The 25203-nt window shown below is 40.7% G+C and overlaps 2 protein-coding genes across 5 annotated transcripts in view; both read right to left on the bottom strand.

Moving 5' to 3' along the window:
• Positions 1-25203, bottom strand: part of LOC145490221 (elongator complex protein 4-like) — a 45336-nt gene that overhangs the window by 8163 nt on the left and 11970 nt on the right. The window contains exon 11 of one of the 4 annotated variants that reach the window (XM_081469343.1): positions 2530-2974. The exons of 2 other annotated variants lie outside the window; for them this stretch is intronic. The gene's annotated coding sequence lies outside the window, so the exon portion shown is untranslated. Of the gene's footprint in view, positions 1-2529; positions 2975-18785; positions 18874-25203 lie in introns of those variants that run through there. One more of the 4 variants, XM_081469344.1, reaches the window with a different exon arrangement.
• On the bottom strand, positions 9367-18816 carry LOC145490219 (uncharacterized). Its single transcript, XM_081469340.1, has 2 exons — positions 18238-18816; positions 9367-13918 (listed from the first exon to the last, which is right to left on the bottom strand). Exons 1-2 carry the CDS (start codon positions 18790-18792, stop codon positions 10031-10033), a joined length of 4443 nt encoding a protein of 1480 aa, XP_081325466.1. The 5' UTR covers positions 18793-18816; the 3' UTR covers positions 9367-10030.

The following is a 25203-nucleotide window of genomic DNA, read 5'->3' as shown; positions in this document are numbered from 1 at the left end:
TGTCATCTCCGGATTAATGAGTATCATTCATGGTCTAGGAGCTGTATAAGTTTTTATAACTGATCATAAAGTGTGGCAAAGCAAAACCCGAGCAATTTTTTCCCTGAGTTACAATTGAAAACCACTCTACTCCATTATACGATTAGTTCAAGAAGCCTCGGTTGTTTACTTTTTACAGGGAGAAACCGGTTCGTCAACTGTTTGTGCAAATGGAAAGCAAAAATACCTGATGGTAAGTTCCGTTCAGATTGGCCATTTACCATTTACCTTTTACAAACCCTAATTTACCGAGAGAGACTAGGACTAGTTCGACCTAATCATAATTCCAAGATGGCGGTGAAGAATTGCAAATGGTAAGCACATTTCCACTCGGATATTTCGGCTGGCAATTTTAGACTACGTTTCAAGACGTTCCACGTTTACTTCAAAAAATTCTCCGATCTGTCGAGCCAAAATTGTCTTACCAATTACATTCTGACCGAAATGTCCGGAATTTTTGGGTAAATGGTAAACAACGATAGCGCCAGTGGCACCACCTGTTCAACCAATCAGACGCAAACAAAACCATTCGCGACTCTTCGTCTGACGCGGTTTCCCGCGCTTGGCGCTAGTATCACGTGTGTTGAGTTCGAGTTCTTATTGGTTTATTGAGCTGTTTTCGTTTGCTGTGATTGCCATCGTAATTGTTCGGGTTTTTGTTTTAGGTCACTCAATTGATCTTTCATCAAAGAGCAAGAGGAATTTGGTTAAAGTTTGTCTTCAAGACAAGAAAGTTTTCCAGGACAGACCGGGCTTCAGTTTCTGCAGCATTGAATGACTAGGAATGTTGAGGTAGCCCGGCTAGCGCTGAAACCTAAACCGCTCAATCCGAACAACGTGCTCCGTGAGCCATCGAAGCCAACCGAACTTCGTACCTGATGTGGCTGATATACTCTCATTGATTACTGGCTGATATATTCTCAGTGGTTATTGATTGTAACTCGCCATCTGATTTACGCAAGGGGAAGAAGGCTCCCAATATTAATTCAGAGAAGGTCCCTTGGACGGCGTACCCGCTTTTTCGAGTATTATGGCCGAAACAAACCATTCAATTAATCAGTTGATATCGATATTATATGTTTTCACAAATCAACCACTGGATCATGCCTAAAGAATAAACAGTGCGCGCTCTCAGTTTCTCAGATCGACTCACTGACATCAATTAACTCGCGGGGGAATTGCTATGTATGACTGACATGTGATTCTTCACAAGAAATCTGGATATTATCAAAAAAATACAAAAAAAGGTGTTGCCTCAGGAACAGTCAATACTTATTAAGATAATTTCTCAAATTGATTAATAATCCATCAAGTTTAGACAAACTGTGACGGTGTTTGGATATCTGATCTTAAGTAACATAGATTTTTGTTTCTGTGTTTTCTCCTGAGTTTAAGTTTCGATTGCGAAAATGTATCAAACTCTTGAGACAGTGTTTTAATTTCAACATTTCCAAGCATCTCGAGATTTGTCAAAAATACTCCACTACGCGTTGTATTTTCAACTCACGGTGTTCGGAAATATGGTGTGGTAAAACACGCTCTCTCGTGTTTGATATATTACTAATCCACATTTTTGCCAGGCAGCACTTCTCTATTTAAAAACATTTACTTTCAAAAACTGACTGTTGTACCCACTATAATTCAAATTCTACTGAAAATACATGAATACATATAAGTGAATTCAAAAATTAATGAAAGCGTAAATATATATAAAAAATATATTGAAATATCGATCATTTGGCTGCCCCTAAAATAGGTAATATTGCGAAACTAAACGTAAGCGCGTGAAAAGAAAAAAACAAACAACCACATCAGGTTGTATTTGCATTTTTAAATCACCGGTGTTTATCGATACGACCAAATAACAATAACACGAGGTCGGAACCGTTAATGTAAGTTACCTTCCAGCAATTCAAATTTGTAAGCGACTAAACAATTTTCAATTAGAATAACATTTAAAGTCAGAAGTACCCTTAAGATGTATTTTAGAGCTATTAAAAGCTAACACTTAATAACATTCATGTTGTAATGGCAATTTATAACTTCTTTATATTAATAGAAAGCGGCCTAAAATACCGAAAAAGAATTGAAGAACATTTCAGTGCGAGAAAGAGAAAGCATAAAATGTTCACAAGGGTAAAACATTAGCATAAATCTAATCAAAAACTTGTTGGAGATCTTTAAAAGCCGTCTGGCATACGTCCTAATCATCGCGAAAGACTGAGCGTCTTTTGGCGAGAGGGCATCATTACAAAATAACTATCATAATGGAAAAAATGTTTTGCTTTACGAGTCCTAAAGAAAAAAAAAACGATGATACATTTTAAAGATTAAATGGAAGAATATATCAAACAACATTTTATCATTACTGTTTGGGGAAAACAGAGAAACATGTTGTTGAATGCTTACTAACAAAAAGTAACTACATGCCACAGAATCTGAAACAGAGCTAGCACAACAAAGTCTTACACAAAATGGACAGTAATTGCTCGAAATAACAATTGTTCCTCGATATAGGCTTTTTGGAGAACTGTTATACCCTTAAAAGCTTCCTTTCTCATTATTTTATTCTACCAATATTTCCTACCGTCATAAGCCCTACCGTATTAAAGTTAAAATCTAAGTATAAGTACATGTCGAAGAGGAGTTTTTTTTTTATTTAACTAATAGAAGAAAGAGTGCCGTGTTTCTCAAAGCCAATTTTCACTCTTTTCTCTACCACGGTAAACACTGTTTTATGCATGATAAGCCGCAACCATTCGTAACGCCTATATATAATACAAATGAAATGTCGATTCGAAGCTCTTGAAGATAAGAACTTATTAATTAGTACCTTCAACGCCATGTCTATGAGGCCGCCGTGCTCTCTTTGTTAAACTGAATCTTCTTCTTCTCAGCGACTTCGTGAGTGAATTCCCTGAAGCTATGCACCACCCTTGCAACAAAGGGAAAACCAGTTTGCCTTTAATTTCTTTCCGTATACCCTTCGAGGCCAGAGGGGCTACATTAGTGCGCGTATAACCTCATTACAGACCGGCCGTTTTCTGAATACGATAGTCATTAAAGCAGTAGATTATCATATTTTTCCCCTCTGCATTGCGGGGGAGAAACGTAGACATTTGTTCTGCCTCGTTGACAGCTGAAATCGCCCAAGCTGCTAACAAAGAATTATCTTCGGTCATTTGTGCTCAATTTCACTGATTAAATCGTGGGAGTGATCGGGTTTCCTCGCTCCACTCATCACAATAGTGCGGAAATTATACACTATTAGCTGATGCTTGTTCTGCTCTCGTTTTCTTCCTTACAAGGTGTAGATATTGCGTAGGTTAGCCCACATTTCCATTAAATCCAATTTGATTATCAATGGCAATAACTCTGAGTATACTATTGCTTTGTCTTCTCTCGAAAGGGTGGTGCCTTGGTAGAGCTGGCTCGCCTATAAACTGCGTTGGATTTCTTGAATCCGTGAGAGCTGGTTTATCCTTAATGAAAAGTTATTGCACATCAATCTCAATGATCGGTGAAAAGCAATTAATTTTATCACCAATGATCTCACGAAAAGCTTTTTTCACTCTCGACAGATGTTGTGAACCCCTTTGTAATGTGGTGATTGTTGAGTTCTATGTTGCATCCGGGAGCTGAAATAGCTGTGATCAAAATCAACGCCGGAATCCAACGCATCCAAAAATCAATATTTAAAAATACGCGACGGCAAAGCAAAATACTGCTTCAAAATCTATGATCGAACTGCCGTAATTTTCCATCACTTCTTTGTTCCTCATTGCGGGTTTTGCATGTGTAAACGGGCATGTTTTTTAAGCGATAGGGTGCCCTCTCGACAGCGAAAAAGACTTCGGATGATAATTCGTGATTAGTGCAGGTGGAAGGAAACTGGCTTCTCGTTGGCTAACGCGAAAGGGAGAAATGAAAACAATGATTGAAAAAATAGATTTTCGTGAGAAGATTAAATGAATTTCTCAATTGAGGATAAATCGCAAAAAAAGGAGATTTCATTGCTTTGATGATCCAATTCCGCGAATCAACGATGACGCTAAGCTGATATGTCACCCAGAACTGGGGGCAATCATTTTGATGAGTGACTGAAGGTTCTAAGCACTGTTTATTTACCCGTCTTAAACCTTGCGGCCTCTCCGAAGAAGTTCATTAAACCTTCCACGAGGCTGCGAGATAAGAAACACGAGGCTGTCAAAGTATAGTAAGAAAACAGTAGAAAACATTTAGCCATCTGCCTTTGCTGGGTGATGATAGAAAAGAAAACTCGACAAAAGCAAAGATAGACTTGGACATTTACGGTTTCCTGAGATTTAAATTGGTAATCGCAAATTGATAAAGAACCCACGAAACTTACGGGAAACACGATGCAATGAAAGTGGCAAAAAAAAAAAAAGGAAGTAAAAAGAGATAAACTATAAACTAGGAGAGTCATCAAAGGACACAAACCATGAAAACAATTTGCACCTTCTCATAGAGACCGTGTTAAATTTTTCCTCTTCTAAGTTAAAGTTGAAAGAAACAGAAAAGTCCGCTTATATAACAACAAATAACAGACAAAAAGAAGCAAAATACAGATGTAAATTGTGTGTGCTACGTTCTCAGGGCCTACTTATTGTTTTCATATCAGGTAGTCATTGATAAAGAGGAAATCCTTGAAACAACGTGGCAACTACAAATAACAAACTGAGGTTTTACGCGCGGAGACGTCGGAAACCGTGCGTAACAGTTCATTAGACAGAAGATCCAACGCTAGATAGAATTTTAATTCATTGCTTAAGACAAAAGTGGACAAAAAGGTTGTATGACGGCAAACAGCAAATAAAAACACTGGGCACACACAGGTTTTGTGCATTCAAATCCCTGCAGAGGCCATCAGTTTTGTTGTCATATTTGTAATTCAGAGTTGTGTTTTTTTGAAAATTCGCAATTGAAATTCTGAAGTGAATTTAAGATGTCCATTACTGTTTGACAGCTGCCATTCCATTGTCATTCCGCTGACGCTATTGCTTAGCAACCATTTCAATCCCAAGATATTTCGACTTTGTTACCCTCGTCTGGGTGTTCACCGCGGCTGATTTTTAAGACAGAGTAAACGAAAAGTAACTAGCGTACTGAAAATTGATTTAATTTTAATTATGTGATACTTGAATTAATCCAATTCGTTAGGCTCCTTTTCTTCTTAGAGACGAAAAACAGCAGGACCAAGGAAATTGTCATTTGTAGTGAGAACAAAGAAGCAAAAGAGTAGCAAAGTTAATGGACATAAAAAATAAGGACTTATTAAAAGTGAAAACCGTACAAACACACACACGCACAATTCCATTGTTTACCAGTATCGTTCTGCACGCTGCGGGGAAAGATCTCACCTTTCTGATTAACCGCTGAGCTCAAACAAGTTAAGGTATCAAGGGTATTTTTCTGCTGTATTCTTTTTAACCTTTTTGACCAAAGCCAGTTTCGGTTTTGGTAAGTGGGTACGCGTCAGAAATGGACAGCTAAAATGATTGTAAATAATGTCATAATTTTCGATCAGCGGAAAAAGAGAAAAGAAAAGAAAGTTAAAGTGTATGCTTAGATTTCTGCCATTCGAGTCGTTTCATGGCGAAGAATGAAAGCGCTTTGTTGAACAAGCCGAATTTTTTAAATACTGTTTATTCTTATGTGTCAAGAATATGACCCTGATTTCTATCTATATCTAAGCGGAACTAGTAGAAAAATAGACAGTTTTTATGCGTTCTTCTGAGTAGAACACATGGCCCAATTTATGAGTAGAATTTCTCCAAGCCAAGAAATCGCACATCTAGGCGCGTAAAAAAAGCGACGCGCGAAATCGATGGTGTCATTACTAACGTAGCACAAGCGATTAAAGTCGACAAAATCGTAGCCAGTTTTAAAATACTCTGTTCAATAGAAAGAGATCGCAGATGTTTCTTTTTTGGAGATCCTCTTCGCTAAAAAGATCGAGTTTCTTCCGGATTGGACTGTGACAACAAAGAAATGAAAATTTCCCTGCTGAGCTTATAAACAGTTTCACAATTTTTAGATGAAAACGATTAGAACTAGGGACAAACAACCTACCTTACATATTCCTTTCACCTTTTTGGGGGGAAAGTTAATCCTACCAGCAACTGGAGATCGCGTTCAACTCAAAAACACGTGTCAGCTGAGAATTCCGCCAAAATCTAGATTGTTCAGAATGGACAAACCGCAATAAGCCAATGACACCTCTGTCAATTCATAGGTCAAAAGCGATCACGTGGCGCTTGTCATAAAGCCGGAACCTATCAGACCAGTTCCCGTACAGATACGCATGGCAACGCGAAAGGCACGCCGGGCTGTCCACAGACTTTTGTAAAAATACAAAGTGAAAACTAGTGTGAATCAAAACCGCGTGAACTCAGCATTCTTCGAATTCGTACCTATTTCTTCCCACTACAATAGGGGAGGGCGAATTATTTCCGGGACCGAGTTACTCAAGTCGATGAATTAGCAGTGGTGAAACAATTTTCCAAATCGAAAAGCGCTATTTTTTTTTTCATGCCATTTACAGATTTATGCTTCATAAATCTGAACCGTTGTCCAGGACATGGTCTTTGAAAACTGTTAAATCATATTTGAAATTTTGACTGATAACGTAAATAAGGTCTGAAAATTTGTAATCATAAAAACTGCGTCTGGCCCTCAAAACTCTCAAAACTCTTATTAATAAACGCCCAAAGGTTTACAAATGCCCAAAACAAAAGTGATATGAACACAGGATATCACACGGCGGTGCGAAGAGATTAACTTTATAACAATAATTAACGAACAAGCGAATCGAGTAAAATAGTTTGTAATACGATAAATTAAAATGAATGCTAGACAGGGCGCTTATTCGAGACAGGTGGCTTATTCGGGACAGGGTGCTTAGTTCTGTTTTGAGAAACAACCGAATGTTCAACGTTCAAGGAGACTGGAAAACGGACTTGCCTGGAAACGACCAGCCGAGCAATCGCCACAAAATTTGAAGAGATCATTTGCAGGAATTATGCACTTACACGGACATAATAGTTGAGAAACTCAAAAGAAGACCACTTTTTTGTAATGGGGCATTACCTATGTGAGCAATAAAGACGGATGAACCTCCGTTGATACGTGCTCTGACAGCGCTGTAATATTATAATATTAATTAGAATAGGAGCGCTTATTAATAAGAACACATTCGAAGGGGGCGCTTATTCGAAAGGGGCGCTTATTGGAAGGAGGGCGCTAAATCGATTCATAACGGTAGTCTAATGTTGGCTTAAATTAGTTAGACTCGGTGTTATCTGATTGTAACTCGCAACGGGCGCTTTCAATTGAGCCAAAAACTCGGTTTGGTCTGACCGGAATATTCGGGACCATCTCTGGAGGTGGTCTATTTGATCGATCGGACCGGTCGGACCGAAATTTGCGGTTCCATTTTGACAAACCGGTTCGTCGCCTACTAGAGTGGAGGATTAGGGAAAGGAATAGAAAAGAGTAAGAGCCATTCCTCTCAGTTGGCCCGGTTTGCCTAGGACGCCAGTCACTCTGGCACAATGGAAAGCACCCAAGGATAGCATACATGAAACAAGAAAAACATACTGTACTTACTCTCTTTTGCACACGTTCCAATGTCTACCACTGTTTACTGGACTGCCCTTGGTGATGCCTACCAGTGCATAGAGAAATCAAGCGAGATTTAAAAACAACGAAAAGTTCACCCGGCAAGTGATCCGTAGCGAATTGAAAAAGCTATATTTTGAGAAGAATTCTTCCTTATTTCCCTTGCACGGATCAATAATTAGTATAATCTGGTCGATGTTTAAGCCTCCCTAGCCGAAAGAAAGAATTATCGGAGAGAGTATCTCTCTGCTACCCCTGATCAACATGTTCAAGGCCACGTGGTTTTTCCCGAAAGCTTAAGGTGTGGAAAACGATCTGTTTGGTTCATGTGTCGTTCGCGGTTTGATTAGGAGTAAATCGCTGAACTCAGCGCTTTACGTTCAATCGGTTGTACCTACAAATATCTCGAGATTTGGCCGTAGAGACCACAATATAAATTTCTAACTCTATGAGTGAGATTTAGATTTAGAGTTAAACGTTTAAAAACCAAATTAACGGAGATAATCAACATTTTATGGCAACAAAATTACTCCGCGAGTGGTCTGTTTTTGACCTGTGGACTTTCCAAAGTCACTCACGTCTTAAAATCATGTCCCTTTGTTGTCTCTGTGTGTCACATCTCAAGTACTAGCCTGCGAACAGGCTCCCGGCGAGGACAGAAAAAAATTTTGGCGAGCGCGAAACAGAAGAATTCGGAGAGTAAAGTGATCGGGGTCACCAGGAGTCTGTTCGCAAGCTAGGTCCGTGCGTCCTGACCGAGAGCCAATGCAAATATTTTCCCATCAAGGCCGATCTCACTCAGTCAACATTTTATTTATTTGGCCATTTTGCTGTTGGCTACTGATGAAGTTGGGAACTTCTTCATTTGCGAGGAGTGTTGGCTTTCTTTCTGTGCTTTCGGACTAAGTTGGCAACTGAAGTAGTTTTGCGTCGGACAGTTCGCCAGGATAGTAAGATTCGCTGTCAGAATGTTCACTTTCATCAATCGGTTTGAAGAAAACGAAATTTGGCAGCAACAAAGTTCTTTCTCGTATCAATTTGCGGGGTCGTAGGCGTTTTCTTGGCCCTACCACTTCGACGCGTACGGCCCTCATACGGGACCTTTTTTTTCTTATGGTTTTCCAAGGACATAGCGTGCGGCGCCGTATGGGTCATAATCTTCTTGACGCAGTTTCTCTGAAGCTGCTCAAATTTCTTTACAAAATTGCTTTGAAACTATGGATGCCTTCAGCTATAGAGAAATGTTAAAGATTTAAAATCAGATCTATCTAAACCACCAGCAACGTATGTAGGAGTGTTTTTGTTTTCATTCGTTCTCCTTTATGAGACGACGAATATTCCGCCTTTCACGTAGTAGTCTCCCGGGATCTGTGCCACTAGCAGAAAATTATGATGACGCACCGAATTTTTTGGTCTTTTTAGCATTTGCTCAACTTGCAAACATAACTTGATTCCTCTCCCCTCCGCAGAGGTTCGAACGTCCGTTATATAAATCCGCTGTGCGAAGTGAGTTCCGCCGCAAATCACGTAATCCCGCGCCTGCACTTATATTGTAGTTAAAGAAGCAGCGGAACACAACTTAGTCAGCGATATTAAGCGGGACATACCTAAATTCGACACTGTCTTACTATAACTCAAATTTCAGCAGCTTATGAAGAAAATACTTGAGCAAAATTCAAGCAAAATTCAAACAGACATAAACGTATTGAGTTGTGGGCCAAAAGCATAAAAAATTTCGGGAATAGACCAATTTCGATATATTAAAATTCAGCCTAAAACAATAGACCTCAGTACAAGGCTCTGGAGAATAACTACCGAGTTAGCCCAAATACTAGAAATGGCACGCGCTTACGATCTTTGTCCCCGATTATGGCTCCTGTTGACACTAATTTTTCTGCAAACTCAGTTTTCGCCCAAAATTGACGAAGGCTTGACTTAAATCTGTTGCCATGGTGACCTGCAAAAATCGATCGGTCCTTAATGGCCGGAATGAGCGGTATGCCCTGACAGGTTAGTTGGTGCGTATTCTCCAAGTTAGCTGCATTAAAAGACGCCAGACGACAATCAACTTTTCAAGAACTGTAATTATCAACATTCAGTACAAAAAACTTATCTTCGCGTACATTTTTTCTTTCTCGCTTGGAGGAAACGTAAAAGAGCCTGCTTTTACATAAAATGTACTAATACGCATGCGCATTACACTCTAATGTCAACTCCACCGTAACGGAGCAAGCAGCGGTCAAGCAGCCGGAATCTTCATTTCTATTGACCAGCGATCTCATTTCTCGGCTAGAGGTCAAGGACAACGAAGACTTAGGGTTCAAGATTGAAAAGGAGGCAGCGAATTACTTTATACTAAGCTGGATTCGTAGAGATCCGGGTTACGTAACATATCCGTCATGCGGCTACCGTTAACTTTGATGGTGCCAATTACAAGCTGTTTTTTCTTGTTTAAGTCATCGTTCGGAAATGTCTTTGCCGTATTTCTTGCGCTGTCCGCCGGAGCTGAATCGGAGATTTCCGTCTCGCTTTCATGAATGGGATTCAAGATGTCGATCCTTGCGTTACTCGGATGTGTCACGCTTTCCTTGCGCTCTTTGCTGCCGCCTTCCACTTCGGATTCCACGGAGTGAGTTATAGAATTCAGACTGCCCACGCTTTCAATTCCCGAATCTCCAACAAACATAGCACGTGCGCGCTGACGATTAAACACCGGAACACTTGCAGGCCTGCTTAAACTCTCTCTCTGCTGTAACACTTCATGCCCGTTGTAAATCACCTCCCTGTCTGATCGTTCAAGTCGCGGTGAAGACGCGCTTTTTTCGCGTTCGGCCACCCTACCATCTGTTTGCCCGTGAGATCGTCCATCCGAGGAGGACTGAGCTAGTGTGGACACGAATTCGATCTGCTCCGAGCCGTAGGCCGTAGAAACGTCGTGAAAACTGTTCGGAACCGAATGATCGGGAGTTTGGAGCGCTTGATTGTTTGGATACGACGGGTAACTGGAATTACTAGCACTCACCCCGTTTACTTTTAAGTCAACAGCCTGTCTCTTCCTGTCACTTTGATCCGGTGACTGATGCCAACTGTTGGAAAGATTGGACGAGAGCCGCTCTGGCGCAAAAGAACCGTTCATTGAATGTAAGTCTGGACTAGAAATAGACTCCGTCTTTTGAAAGAAGAAAGGTGACGCAATGTGCTCACAGCTATTTCCCTTCGAGCGCGTCTTGTCATTGCGTGACACTTCTGGTATTCTGTCACGATCGCTAGCCAAGTTCATAGCAGCCACTGACCCACTGATGGGATCAATTGGCGGTACATGCACGTACAGTACTTGCCCTTGGCGCCTCTGAGCCAGATCAGCCGCGTCATGAATTGCCCTCTGTTCTTCAAATGAACTGTAAGTGTTCCGCCGTACCGGGTGACCTCGATGATTTCCTTGGGTAATAGGCGGGGAAGGGAACTGTTGAATTCCTTGGGAGTGTCGAAGACTTCCCATCGAGTTCGCCATCTCCGAGGGAAAGGGATATGCTTCGCTGTGGTGCATATACACGGAGTCACTATGAGGTCGATGCATGACAACAGGCCGCACGAGACTTCCACTCCAGTTAGGCAGGGAATTGGGGCGTGGCAACATAGCTGGTGCCCCTAACCGAGTCACATCTATGCCACGCTGTTTGTGGTTAAACACCACATGTTCTTCACTTATTGACGGTAAGTTTGAATCCGAGCGCGCTGGCACCTGTAAGTGAGGAGGTGCGGCGTACTGGCCAAGAGATTTAGCTTCTGTGTAAAACGGTTGAGCGTGACTCGACGAGGGGACGGATGGGTACCTGTCCCCCGCCACAGCAAAATAAAGCGGAAAAGTTTCACTTCGAGTTCGAGGCAACTCTGCATCTTGATATAACGCTTTTAAAGGGTGGTGAGAAATGGTTGGTAACTGTTTCTCGCCCATGACCCTGTCTTCGTCATCATAGTGATACGAGCCATTAACGTATCCATTCGGCAGTAGCCCTTCAGGCTTGCTTCGCTTGCTCGAACTCTTCCGTTCCATTGTTATCGCTGGAATACAAGAGTTTCTCCTCGCGTCCGTGTATTTTTTCTGTTCTGTAATCTCGTGTTCGCTGTGCTCGATGAGCGGAGAGAGAGAAAATCCATTCTCCTCCTGTGCACGTGCCGGCGCAGGTTTACGCTTCGCGGTGGCCGGGACGTTACCTCTAGCACTCGGATCTACCTGGACCAGCTGATCGGGGATATCGAAAGTAAATACGGCCTTTTGTCGGACCAGCGGGGAGGATCCGCGGCGCTGTCGGTGTCGATCGTTAATCGTTAACGAGTCGTCGGACATCCTCGCGCTGGAATCGTTGCTCTCTATCGAGACGGATACTACACTTGACTTTCCGTTACGATACTCGTCGCGTAATTTGTTTACCGGCGAAGCTTTGAATCGTGCGTTGTCATCTGATCGACTTCGGAATTTCTTGGACGTTTGAGTGTTCTTTTCATTCCGCTTAACAACTCCATCGCACATCCCGTTGTCACCATTTTCTCTGACGTTCTGACGGGGAGTTGTGGCTTGCGTTCCCCGTGTCTCCGTCGTCGTTTCCGACTCTTTCAAAGCAGTTAGCTGCAATTGTAATTGAGAGGAGACTTTTTCAGGAAAACTTTGGGCACTTGTATCGGCGTCTTTGCTACTGTTTCTTCGAGAACTGCTCGTAGCAGCGCCTTGGGTGGCAGAGCTCCTCCTATCGGCAGAGGTAGCGGAGGCTCTACGCGAACCCGCCTCTGTCTGTGCAGATTGTGTCTTCTTATTCTTCTTCAAAGCCAAATTCTGCCAGTGTTTTGCTGTAAATCCAACTACATAGAGGCTACCACGGCGTCCCATCCTTCCGCGGGAATTTAGCTTGGGTGATCCCTGCGTCGAGTCTATGGACAGGGACTGGGATTGCGTGGAGGAGGTGCTTCGTTGACGACCGGTCGGCGGGGTTTTGATTCCATTTGCAGAGCTCGCGCTCTCGGTTTCGCTTCTTTTCGGACTCAGCGTCGTTGTCACTGAGGACACTTCAGAAGTTTGGTCGGGGGTCCTGAAAATAAAATTAATTCCTGAAGGTGATGACTGCTGGGATACACTCTCTTTGGTAGCCAACTCCGATGAGTTGTCTTCGCTGACTAATACTGTACAAGAAGGGTTCCGTTCTTCCATTTCAATCTCGATTCGTTCCGCCTCCGGCACCGCCAACAAGCTGCTTCGTCTCGGGACATATGCCGATGGTAGCAGTGAGTTTCTTGGTGAAGGAGGGGTGATCATGGTATTCGGGTTTTGAAATCTTGGCCCCGGCATCGGACTCCCACGTGGAGTGGAGCGAAAACTGGTATGAGGCGACCGACGTGCTCTACTATTAGGGCGCGGATCGTCCATGTCCGAATCGTTTTGATCCTCTCTCTCCGCCATCCCCGTGGAAATGTTAGGGCTGCTTTGAGTCACAAACGACTGAGCGACCTTGAGCGCGTTAGCCGCACCAATGATCAGCGGTCTTTTCCTCTTCGGCAACTTGAGCCTGGCTTTGGCGTGCGAGTAATACAGTGAGAAGTTGCTAACGATAACCGGAACCGGAAGCGCAATCATGAGAACACCACTGATCGCACAAAACGAACCAACAATCTTTCCTTCCCAAGATTCAGGTGCCATATCTCCGTAGCCAAGCGTAGTCATGGTTACCACGGCCCACCAGAAGGAGGCTGGAATTGTCGTGAACTTAGTGTTCACAATGTCTTTCTCAGCGTAATAAATAATACTTGAGAATATCACCACACCTATGCTTAAGAAGAAGGCTAAGAGAAACAGCTCACTACAACTCGACCTTAGAGTGTGTCCCAAGATCTGGAGCCCATAGGAATGCCTGGATAACTTGAAGATGCGAAACACGCGAATGAGTCTGACGACGCGGAGAACAACAATGGTCTTGATGTTGGATGATTTGATTAAGAGATTCACATAAAACGGCAAGATCGCACCGAAATCGATCCAGTTCATGGGTTTCTTCACAAACTGGAGCTTCCTCGGGCAGAAGATAAAGCGAATGACAAACTCGAAGGTAAACCAAGCCACACAGATGATGTCAGTAACATAAAGCACATCATATTGCGTCGACGACTTGTCCTCAAAGTAGGGGACGCTCTCTAGACAAAACGTTATGACGGAGGTCAGAATAAGAATCAATGTCGTGAAAGCAATAACCTACCAATAAAAAGAAAAAAAAAATGTCATCAATGGGAGATTTGGCTTTGCAAGAAAAGCAGCACTCGCAATATCTCGAACAGTTACTTAGGAACCGACAATTATTAGGGAGTTTAATAGGGAATTTAAGTAACCATGACAACGACGTCGAGGACAACGTCGATTAAAAAATGAATTTATATTTTACCTACGACTCTCTCGATACTCTATACTCATTTGGTTTGTTTCTCATTGTCAAGACTATCTCGAAACTGAATATGGAACACAAAGTTAAATTCGAAAGGAAATTATTTCAAAAATAAGCCGTTCTGGTTCACGTTCTCCAGACAACGCAGAATTTTGTGATTTTACGTTGTTGCTTTGCAGAGGATGGCAAAGAAATGTACCAAGAATTATAACGCACGTGCATATCCATTGTACTGCTTGTTATAAACCTTTTGTACATCGACGTTCCCATTAACGTTGCCGTTGTGGTTTTCTTAAACTCCCTATGTTACGTGAAGAAACGCTCCAATAAACTTCTGCACAACCTCTCAAAACAAAGCTATCATGACGGTTAGCAAAAACTAAAGCATATTGACACACAAGTTTGGGCATTTCATGTGTTAGTTACAATGGAATTTACTGACTAGCGACTTCTTGAGCTTACACAATTATTCCTAAATGACGTCGTTTTGAGTTGTAGTGTTGGGAAAACATTGTAAAACTGGTGACCCATTCGTTATAGAAATGAGAGTAACCAAAAGCATCGCTCGTGTTTAGCAAATTTGGGAGGGTGGGGGAGAGGAAGGGGGGGGGGGGGGAGAGATCCTCAGACCCTGCTTGGGATCAGCAACTCGGCTAGACGTACAGTGAAACCCCGCCCTTACGTTTACCTCGTTAATACGGTCAGCTCGTCATTACGACCAGCCTTTTCTCTCATGGCGAAACGCCCATACATTTGTTGTAAGAAAACTCCGTTAATCCGGTCATCCCATTAATACGGCTAACGGCCACTTTCTGAAATCCCGATCAGTATAATCCTTTGTAATTTTACCCCGTTGATACGGCCACTCGAACCAGTTATGTTCATCTTTCCATTGTTAATATTGTATGTACTTGTAACATATTGGCACGTGAGAATTAGCACCTACTGTATGTTATATTTTGTGTACGCATATTTAAGTAGGCTAGCACATTATGCAAATCTAGAAAGCACACACATCCACGGGGTGTGTATGAACAAGCAGAATAAACTTCTTCGACAACACACTGCAGTACTGATTGAAGTTTCAACTTTTTTAAAAATTATACCTGCATTTCAAATGCTTATTTAGAAAGAACAGTTGTTTAGAAGTGCAATTGTGATATCCGTCAAGACGTCACTAAAATAGACCAGTCATGAAAATTGACCCTAACCGGTTAATACAGTCACCCTGTTAATAGGATCAAATTTCATGGCCCGTTGGTGACCGTATGAACAGGGTTCCACTGTATAGGAATAGTTTCCGGACAGCCGCACATCTCTCCCCATTTTACCCACGACAGTTCCTCTTTCAAACGACGTATTTTATTCTTTTAAACTGATGTCACGATTTCCCTAAATATTGTTCCGAACTTACGACATTAAAGATAAAGCACGTGTAATTCCCGGAAGTATATGTTCATTCTACGATCAGGGAGCGATGCGCATGACAAGTAGGACTGTAAAAAACCTGTCAGACCGGTCTTATCGAGTGCGAATGTCATGGGTTATTTTTAGTTGTTTGCAGGTTAGCTGTGCTTATCTGAAGGGAGATGTGTATAGAGTTAGACAATGAACGTCATAATAATTTCATATCGGACAATTGTTTAGGGTCAATAGCCACTATGCGATGTTGTGAGTAAAAGCCATGCAAAGACCGACTCGCGGCAAGTGTCATCACATAAAGGGAATTCTTTCCCCTTTTTCAGAGCTCGGTTTTGGATTTAAGCCATATGGACGCGCTAGTTTGGGCATTTTACGGGTGTTGGATTAAAAATAAAATCAGTCCGTTACAATAGAATTTACTAACTAACTAGCAGATTTTTAAGCTTACATAATGACTCCTAAATGAAGTATTTTTGAACTGCACAGTTGGAAAAATCAGCTATGATTCTAAAACAGATCACGCACCCCATGTACTCATTAAATAAATGAAAAAAGTAAATAAAGGCTAAATCCTTAATGAGCAAAATTTTGCCTCTCCGGCCAAACTGCACACTAAGCCTTTACTTCCGAGTGTTTGGGTTAGACTTTGCAACCACTTTTCTTAGGTATAATTAGACCCAAAGTTTTAATTTCTCTATGGCTTAAATCTAATTGTAAACAATTAGCGGTGGAGAAAATCTGCGGGACATGAAGACATTTCTACTTTGACTAGCTAGTGCTTTGCATAATGAAATCGATCATTATTAACAAGCTGTTATTGAAGGGTCTTATAAACGAGACGTGACGAGCGCCTGAAGGAATCAACGACATAATTTAACCTTTCCATCTTGTCTAGGTGAGATGAAAAAAACAAAAATGCACTTAACAACGAAGACTATTAAAAAATTGTAACGAATCAATGTGGCAATCTTTTCTTGAATACGTATAATTTCAAATGATGAGGTTTTGCTGCGTGTTACTGCGCGTTATGTTCACCTCAACATATCATATTTCTTTTCTCGGTGTCTATTGTGGAAGATATTTCATAATCTTTCAATTCTTTTATAACAACAAGGTTCGCGAAATTATGGTGTGGTTTGCTTCCGCCATTTAGCTTAACCTAGTGAGATTTAAAGAGATAATAAATGAAAAATTTCACACTTTACTACATGACGTTTTGGAATAAAATGGTAACATCCACAACTTTAATTACATGCGTAAGAGAAAGAGTAGATACATCTGTTCACTGCTTATTTCGCTGCTTAGATTTTATAATTTATTTCATTTTAGTGCAGTTCTTATTAAGTAACGGAACTCAACCTTCATTTTTCTTTTAGAAAATTAAAATCGCGTAGGCCGAAGCAGGTGCTGATAGTTTTCTATTTTGTTACAGCAACGCTACCTTAATACTAAGCAATTTATTCTATACAAGCTCCGTGTGTTTATGACTTGAAAACGATCGAAAACTGACTCAGATTAAATTTCATTCAACCCATTTTGATGACCGACCTAACACGCATGCGTCATCAAGCGTTTTAAATCGTGTTTATAACTATAGTTAATGTTAGAGCGAAATTGATTTTCAAAATAGATTGAACTAAAGATCTTTAAGTATCGGTAATTTCGCGGTCACTTTGCCAAGCACAGAAAACGATTTTTCTTTAGAAATGAAGGGGTTTAAAAGGAAAAATTCAAGAAAATGTCGACCACTGAATGAAGAACGTGATAGCGGTTTATTTACTACAGTGCAAATTCACTATTGTGTCAAAAAATCACCAATTTACCATAAATTTTCATTAATTTTTCCATTTAAACATAAAACACTGTCAGAGAAGCTTTCATTTTGGAAAACTTCACGATAAAACTTCATGCAAAACTTCAATTCGAATTAATTTCCTTTTTTCGTGTTCGCCAGCCACCTGCCGCAAACCTTGGTTGAAATTCAGGTTTCAGTTTCACTCTGTGGTCGCAAACTCATATTGTTTATTAATATGACTTCTTCGTCAGAGTGACTGATCCGTAAATCCTCGTAAAAGCAGAGGAAATATCAACGGGATAATTCCGCAGAAGGATTTAATCTGGAGCGACCTAAGTGTCCGCGTTTAAGATTGTTTGTTTGAGAGCGATTAACTATAAACACTACCACGTCGCCTTTGAGCGTTTACGATCGCTTTCTCCTTTATGCGGATTGCATAATGACAAAGCGGCAACGCGTCGCTTATATGGATAAATTGGCGAAAATTTCTTCGTAGAAAATATACCACAGTTTTGTATCACATTCAGATTAATGAGAAAATGAAAAAGAAACTGTGCAATACCGGGTTGTTAATCAGACGCCGTGTTCTGTCGCTACCGAGTGTACACACGTAAAATACTTAGTGGTAAATCATGCGCCTTCCGAAGAGTTTATCGCTAGTGTCACTTGGAAACCAAAATAACACTGACCTTGGTCGAAATATTTTTCACACAATACTAAACGACTCTAATTCTAGCTATAAGATTCAAATAAATAAAATGGTCAAAGCCTAATACGTATCACATAGGTGCGTCAAGCAGAGTTCTGCAGTTCTTGAGCGATTCGTGTAAAATTGAACAATATTGACAATACGTAAGCAAAATGAAGCGCAAATTAGAATCATGTCTTTCTTTTATACAGATCTTTGTCACTAACCTGAGCCAGGCGAGATGAATAAGGCTCCTCAAATGTGGTCCAAATTTTAGGCTGATATTTTCTCCATAAAGAGCGATTTCTATTCCTAATACCTTCGGCGACCAGGCCGTACACGGTCATGTCCATGTCGGAAAGGCTATCTCTGTCAGAATCATGCCCGTCCAACGTGTCCAAATTCGCTTGCGCTTCGCGATGTTTTTTGTAATTCAACCAGCAGCATGATTCGACTTGAAGCTCATCAATTCCCCAGAACGCCAGCTCCTCTTCAAATAACGGGCCACACACATCATTGGGGCAATGGAGCTTACCCGTGCGGTAGAAATTCAAAATTTGCGCGAACACGGTCGGATGGCGGTCGAAGAAATACTCGTTCGTATTAGGGTCGTATTCCGGCAGCTGTGTTTTGTTCTCTGTGATCCAGTACAATCTTGTATCAGGGATATTTTTAAGAGTACCTGTGTAAGTCTCGTGCCGTATACCACCAACATTAATCACGACCTTTTCATTGGCACGCGGGTCCTCTGGAGAAGATAACCGAATGTCCTTCAGCGACATAGCCGAAGCATACGCTACTATAGTCTTGCTCTTTTCATCGTAATTGCGTCTGGAAGAGCACCAAATTTCCTCTTCTTTTCTCTGGAATATTAAACCACGCGAATAAGAAATAAAACTGAATTATACGGCACAAAGACCTATTTACCACATAGCCATTCGCCCGCGCTGCATTATAGCTTGTTAAAGAGTTCAACAGCGCGACTCTTTAATACTTTGTAAGTTCTCAGACAATTTGCCCAGGTCTCACAATTTTCTCGTGCTCGAACTTCTAGTGCGAACCGTCAATAACATACACCAGTAATTGCGGTCCAGCCTTGCGAAAAAGTAAATCTTGCACTCGGTACCCAAAGTGTGAAAGTCTGTTTCGACTTCTTGGGAGCAAAACTGTGAAATATAGTGAGTCTCGACGGATCGTAAGTGCAATCCAACTGGTTCGAAGCGAGCGAGAAAATCACCCTTGGCAATCTCCTTTAAGCTCAATGCTTCCCCCTGAGGTTTAAAAAAAATATATTTCTCGTTATTCAGAATCCGTAAGATGCTATAAACAATGCTGCGATTGAATGCGCACGCGCTGTTGAAAGAGTGCCACCTGCCCTCAGTGAACAGGAAAGCATTTGAATGCACTTCATAGCTCCTGGGTCATCAATAAAAATAAGCTTGCTGGCGCATTTTCACATTTTAGTTCATTTTAATGATAACACTATGTGCGGAACTAGCGAAACAATGAGTCCTTCACGGGTAAAACAGAGAGACAATATCTGAAGGAAGGAAAAAGGAACAATTTATTTTCCGCTTATCGAGGACGATGCCTAAGGGTTGAAACGAGTCGGCAAAGGCAGGACATGATTACACGGCTTTTGTTAAAGAACGTGTTTTTTTTTTTCACGAATGATGACAGCCACGTACTGACACCTTCAATGAGACAGCGTTTCCGAGCTCTGACGCACATGCGTCGAGTGGGCTGATCATTGCGCATGCTCTCTTGCGGAGCCATCTGGTTGCTCATCTGTCGTCAGAGAGACGAAATCTCTCAGAACCGCGACGCCAACCTCTCACTCATCTTTCCCTTAACAGGGACGAAAATAAGTAGATCTGTTTTGTTGAACAAAGCTAACCACAGCTTGACCATGACAAAGGGGCAATTCTCCACCTCCCAGTTGGCTCGGGAATCATCAAACAAATGAAGTAATTATGCAATTTAGTTGGCGCTTTTTCTGATTAAGCTACCACGCCACGGGTGATTCCAAATTAGAAATTGAAACGAGCGCAAATAAATTTAATTCCCCTCAGCGAAGACAGCGAATCGGGGGTAGCAGTGCAGCCAAACCGCAGCTAAAATTGTTTATTGTTATTTAGTACCAGAAACTAAATCAGGAAATGATTACAAAAGACAAAAATTGGGAAATAGGTGATCAGGTAATTGATCAGTCGTTTACTCGCCTGACGTCAGCTTTTCGTACAATCGTTACCCTGAATTAAAAAGCTCTCTCTTGTGTTCACCTTCAATAACATCGTTACACTGGCGGTCAGATCTTTTAATATTCATAAAAGATTGTAATAATTTCTTTTGAATTCACGTAAAATGCTAAAAATTCACACCAAAACAGCCATGGCCATTTATATTTTAACTTGTGATTTTAGTTTAGGTTTTTCCTCTTCATCACTGCGCCAGATGTGTTCGATATTTGAAGTAAGAGATTTTTCGCATTATGTCCGCGCAAGAGCTCTTTTTCCAATTCTTAAGGAGGCTTAAAGTGGGTTTACAATAGACAGGGCAATGTGAAACAAGGCGGCCGACAGAAGTCTCGCCCCTTAATAGTCGATCGGCAAAAAGCGTTTGGAAGAAATTTAATTGCTCATGAAATTTTGCGCCATTTACTCCATGTCTTCAACTGTCATTTACGAGCGATGACGCACGTGTCTGCGAGGAACAATCAATTTCTAATGGTAAAAGCCATTAGGGAAGATGCAAGCGCTTTGTATCTGATATAACGTTGCTTATCGCTTCACGCTTGTCTTAAGATCACACGTTTATGCCCTGCAAATTCAGGCGTGCGATAGGCAAGCCGCAGAAAATCATCAAATGGTCGCAGGAGATCGTGTCGTTTGACCATACTTAACGCACTTTTAATCCTAGCTAATAACTCATGAATTAAATGCAGAATTGTTAACTGAGCCCAAATTTCTTGCAGCTGATTTCCTATTTATCCAAAACCAATCGTTTTGAAAAAAAGTTTATCTTTGCTAATTCTTTTTTCTTCTTACATGAAAACTTCTCACGCTTGTCACTCAAAAACATTGTAAATGTTAAAATAGTACATATAAAATAAAGTAAACAAATTCATGGACTGACTTTCAGTTCTAAAAAAACAGCTTGTTAGTATTTGTAGTGCGGAAAGCTTTTTTAATGGTTCGTGTTAAGCTGGTTGAAGAAATGATTTAGCCGATCTGCGCCGAGATGTCAGGGGTAGTTTACTCCACCAATCAGAGATGTTTTCTTCTCGGCCAATTGGGCGCTAAATCACAAAATCAAGAGTCAATCGCGTCGTAAGATGTGGTGAACGGCTCGTCTTTTCGCGCCCTTTTTTACATGATTTTCCCGCGCTTCATGACGTTCCTGCGAATAGTTCCCACGGAGTTTTGAAATTACTAACAAGCTCAAAGTCAGTACACAAGGTCAATGATGGTTTACTAGAATATTAATTTAGAGCTATTGTTCACTTCTTAGGAAACTTTTAGCAGCTAGAGTTTTAATCGTGAACTGAAATTTTCAATGGTTGACCCAAGGAAGATTAGCCAAATTTTCGTCCAAATTTTCGGCCGCAAAGAAGGACGATTGCGCAAAGCAAATATTGGGGCAGCTGATCTCGAGAACACGGCCTTGAGAAGACCACATTCTCAGTGTCATCCAAAGCAATTGTGTTGTGAATGTCCGAAGTTTAAGACTTGGAATATCGAAAGTTAAAGATCTGGTTTAAGAGGAAGGTGGAATCACTAGGATTCCAGTTAATTAAATCAACCGAAACTTCAGAACACCTTTCGCGCTTGCGTAATAGAGCGTTGTTTGTTTTAGGACAACAAACTTGTATCGGACATGAAAATCTGGTTTTCTGAAGTAGTTTACAATTTCAAGATCAAATCTCTGCTGATCCAAATCTTGTTTGTTTCTTTTCACTCCTCGGTTTTAACACGGCAAAACAAAACAGAAAACAGAGACTATAGAGTTAGCTTCTGCCTCAAAATCACTTTAAACAACTGAAGAATATTCATGAGAACAGTGTGATTTCTGTTACATACAAAAAACTGTCAACGTAGAACAAAGTTCTCTTAAAACGTCATGTCTCATCACACGAATTAATCTGAATAAAACTCTTACACAAACAAAGCGCAAATGGAGAATTGTCCTTTTAAAACAATATGTCAGTTTGTAAAATGAAAACATGATATTTCAAAATTAAAATACATATAAAGCTCACACAGGCTTCAAAGCCACTGAGAAATTACAAACCTCTTGCACAGAAATAGCCTGTAGTAAGAGCAATGTTTCTTTTGGAAGAAGGAGCCAAAATTTACTATATAATGATAATTTAGCAGACATACATTTCACTCGCATATGTTCAAAAGTGATGTTGAAAATTAAATTTATGAGAACGTTAAAATCAAACCGATAGAAAGATTGTGTAAACCAGCTAAGAAACTAAAATCGTCTTATTGAATTCACAGTTTTCCTTCTCTCATCTCTATAATTTCAAACGAGACAAAAAGACAAAACAAAATCTTAAATACACATAATAAATTTAAAAAAAAACCCTTATCTATCAAGACCCACGCGAAATTATTTCACAACCACACGAAGATTTAAAAGTACAACTGATAAAATAAATGAATAACATAAAAATAATAAAAAAGATACAAATTAAGAATAACAAACACAAGCAAAAATTGTATATCGACAATTCGAAGAGGTAGTGTTGTGTTATTATTTTTGTTTCTTTTATCGCCACGTCTATCAAGAGCAGACAGAGGTCGACTTTTGAATTGGTTTATCAGATAAAACCTGTTTAACCTGACTTGATTCTGAAAACTGTTCACTTCCTGAACAGAAAAGGCGAAGATGGCGTGCCCAAGGGACACGTTCTCGCCGAAGATAACTTGAGCAGGCAAAGATAACATTACTTTTTGTGATATCTGTGTAGTTCGAAAGGTTTCGAATTACCACTGAGTTGGAAGCGACTGCTAATAAATGTGTCAGTGATGTGAGGCAACGTATTCGAGTATTGCTCAGTACTAGTCCATCGGAGATCCCCAACCTCAGACGTTTTTTTCAGGTCGCCGCAACGCTTCTCCTGTACCCATGTATATGCACCTGAGAGAGGCACTTTGAGAGTAAGGTGTTTTGCCAACAACACAACGGCCCTAGCCCGTTCCAGACGTCTCCACAATTCTTTACTTTAGGCTTGCAAAAATCTGCTCCAGAAAAACTATTGTTCGAACCCACACCCCTACTGCGATAGCCACCAAACTACTTTGCCTCGTCGCAAAATGTATTGCGTCGACATCTATATTCTCGTTACAATATCAATATTTTGTTAAGTACACAGTTAATGAGAAAATAAAAAAATCATTGACTATGGGACCTTGTCTTAATTTACCACCAAACGTCGAGTTTTGCTACTGAAAAACCGGCAAAGAAAGGTCCACACAAGTAAACACTGCTATTGTTTATCTGTCAAGGTTTATATCTACTGAGGCCCTGCCCACACTACGCCGGAAAACGAAGGTTTCACTTCAAAAACGCATCAAATGTTTTCCGTTCACACTACGCCGGAGAAATTTGAAAACGCAACAATCACCGGTCATTTTGGATTTGTGTTTGAGGGAAACTCCGGCAGGGAAATCACGTGATTATCGTGACGTCATCGTTTTCGAAAAGCTCCGTTTTCAAACTGTTTTCCGTCCACACGAAAACGAAAAGTCGGTTTGAAAAGCGTTTTCGAGAAGCTCCGTTTTCTTGACGGATTAGTGTGAACGGTAGGCCTAACCGTAGAAATAAAGCTGCGTTTTCAAATTTCTCCGGCGTAGTGTGGACGCTCTCTGAGTACAAAGCTTTGACGTTATACGTTTTAATCCAATTTTTGCCCAGACGTATCTCACCTCACTGCATGATCCCTACACAAAATAAAACAGTATACAGAAAGCAATGGTTGAAAGACCGTCCTCACTGAAACAGCACGATAACAATTTAAAACAACAGCATGACCGGGTGTTTTCAATAAATTCTTGCCGAATTATTAGCTTGCCTATTTAACCAGACCTCCTGAAATATTAATGCCGTTATAAATATGTTACATTATTCTCTATAAACCACCCACCCCCCAAATTGACATTATGGAGCCGTTGACAATTAAATATTCTAACCACCCGCCGATTATTGAATTTAGGGTACAATCTGGCACGAAAAGTCGCTGGCAAAGAAGGTTTAAAATAACTTTTGGTTTATAAAATTTTGTTCAAAAATTCGGAAATTCAGGTAGTTTGGTTAGGAAGCTGCTACTCCGCTCACAAAACGCTAAAAACTGAAACCTGTGTGTTTTTTTAAAAACATTAAATTTTGATATTGAAGCTAAGAATATCAAATTTATAAAAAAAGATACAGATAATTTGAGTGCTATGACGCCCCAGATATACTTTTAGCTCTTCATTTAAGTGGAAATTTAAGCTTTACCTTACATTTTGAATTTTCATTTAATAGAAAACAAAAACAATTTCCGTAATCTTCGAGGCGTGACACAAATTAATCTGGTAGTTAACGTCTCAACGAAAACACAATTCACAGAATCCTAATCAGTATTGGTTAACAAGAAAATGGCCCGGGGCCAGAGATTTAACAAAGAGGTGAAGGGAATTAAATTAGCATGAAAGAGGAAATGTTGACAGATAAAAAAGTCTTAATACGAAGTCTTGTGAAACCATCTGCTCGAAATAAACAAAAGACCGGCATGAAAAAGGGAATTTCAAGGGTCTTTTATCAAAACAAAACCCCGCCGAAAGGTGACAAAAACCCACTTAACTTCCACAGGAAGACACAAGGTTTCGCCGAAATTTACACGTATCTTTGAAAAACCATCGGGGATATAATTTTCGACAACCGCCTATTAAGACATGCCATCATTTATTTTACCAGTGTTATTATATGACTTAATTGAACACAAATGCGTCAATGGCCTTGCCTCATGCGTCAAACCGATCGAGGTGGTTTACTGCATTGTGACCGATATATCCTTGAGAGGAAAATACTAAAGCACACTAACACAAAATGCTAAAAGAACTTCCTGCTTTGTACCTATCAAAAAAGCAATCCCCCCCCCCCGGGGGGGGGGCTACTCCCTTATATGGGCGCTATGGGTATGT

This window comes from Orbicella franksi, chromosome 6 (genome assembly GCF_964199315.1).
Source record: "Orbicella franksi chromosome 6, jaOrbFran1.1, whole genome shotgun sequence".
Taxonomy (NCBI): domain Eukaryota; kingdom Metazoa; phylum Cnidaria; class Anthozoa; order Scleractinia; family Merulinidae; genus Orbicella; species Orbicella franksi.
This window is presented reverse-complemented; position numbering and strand designations above follow the sequence as displayed.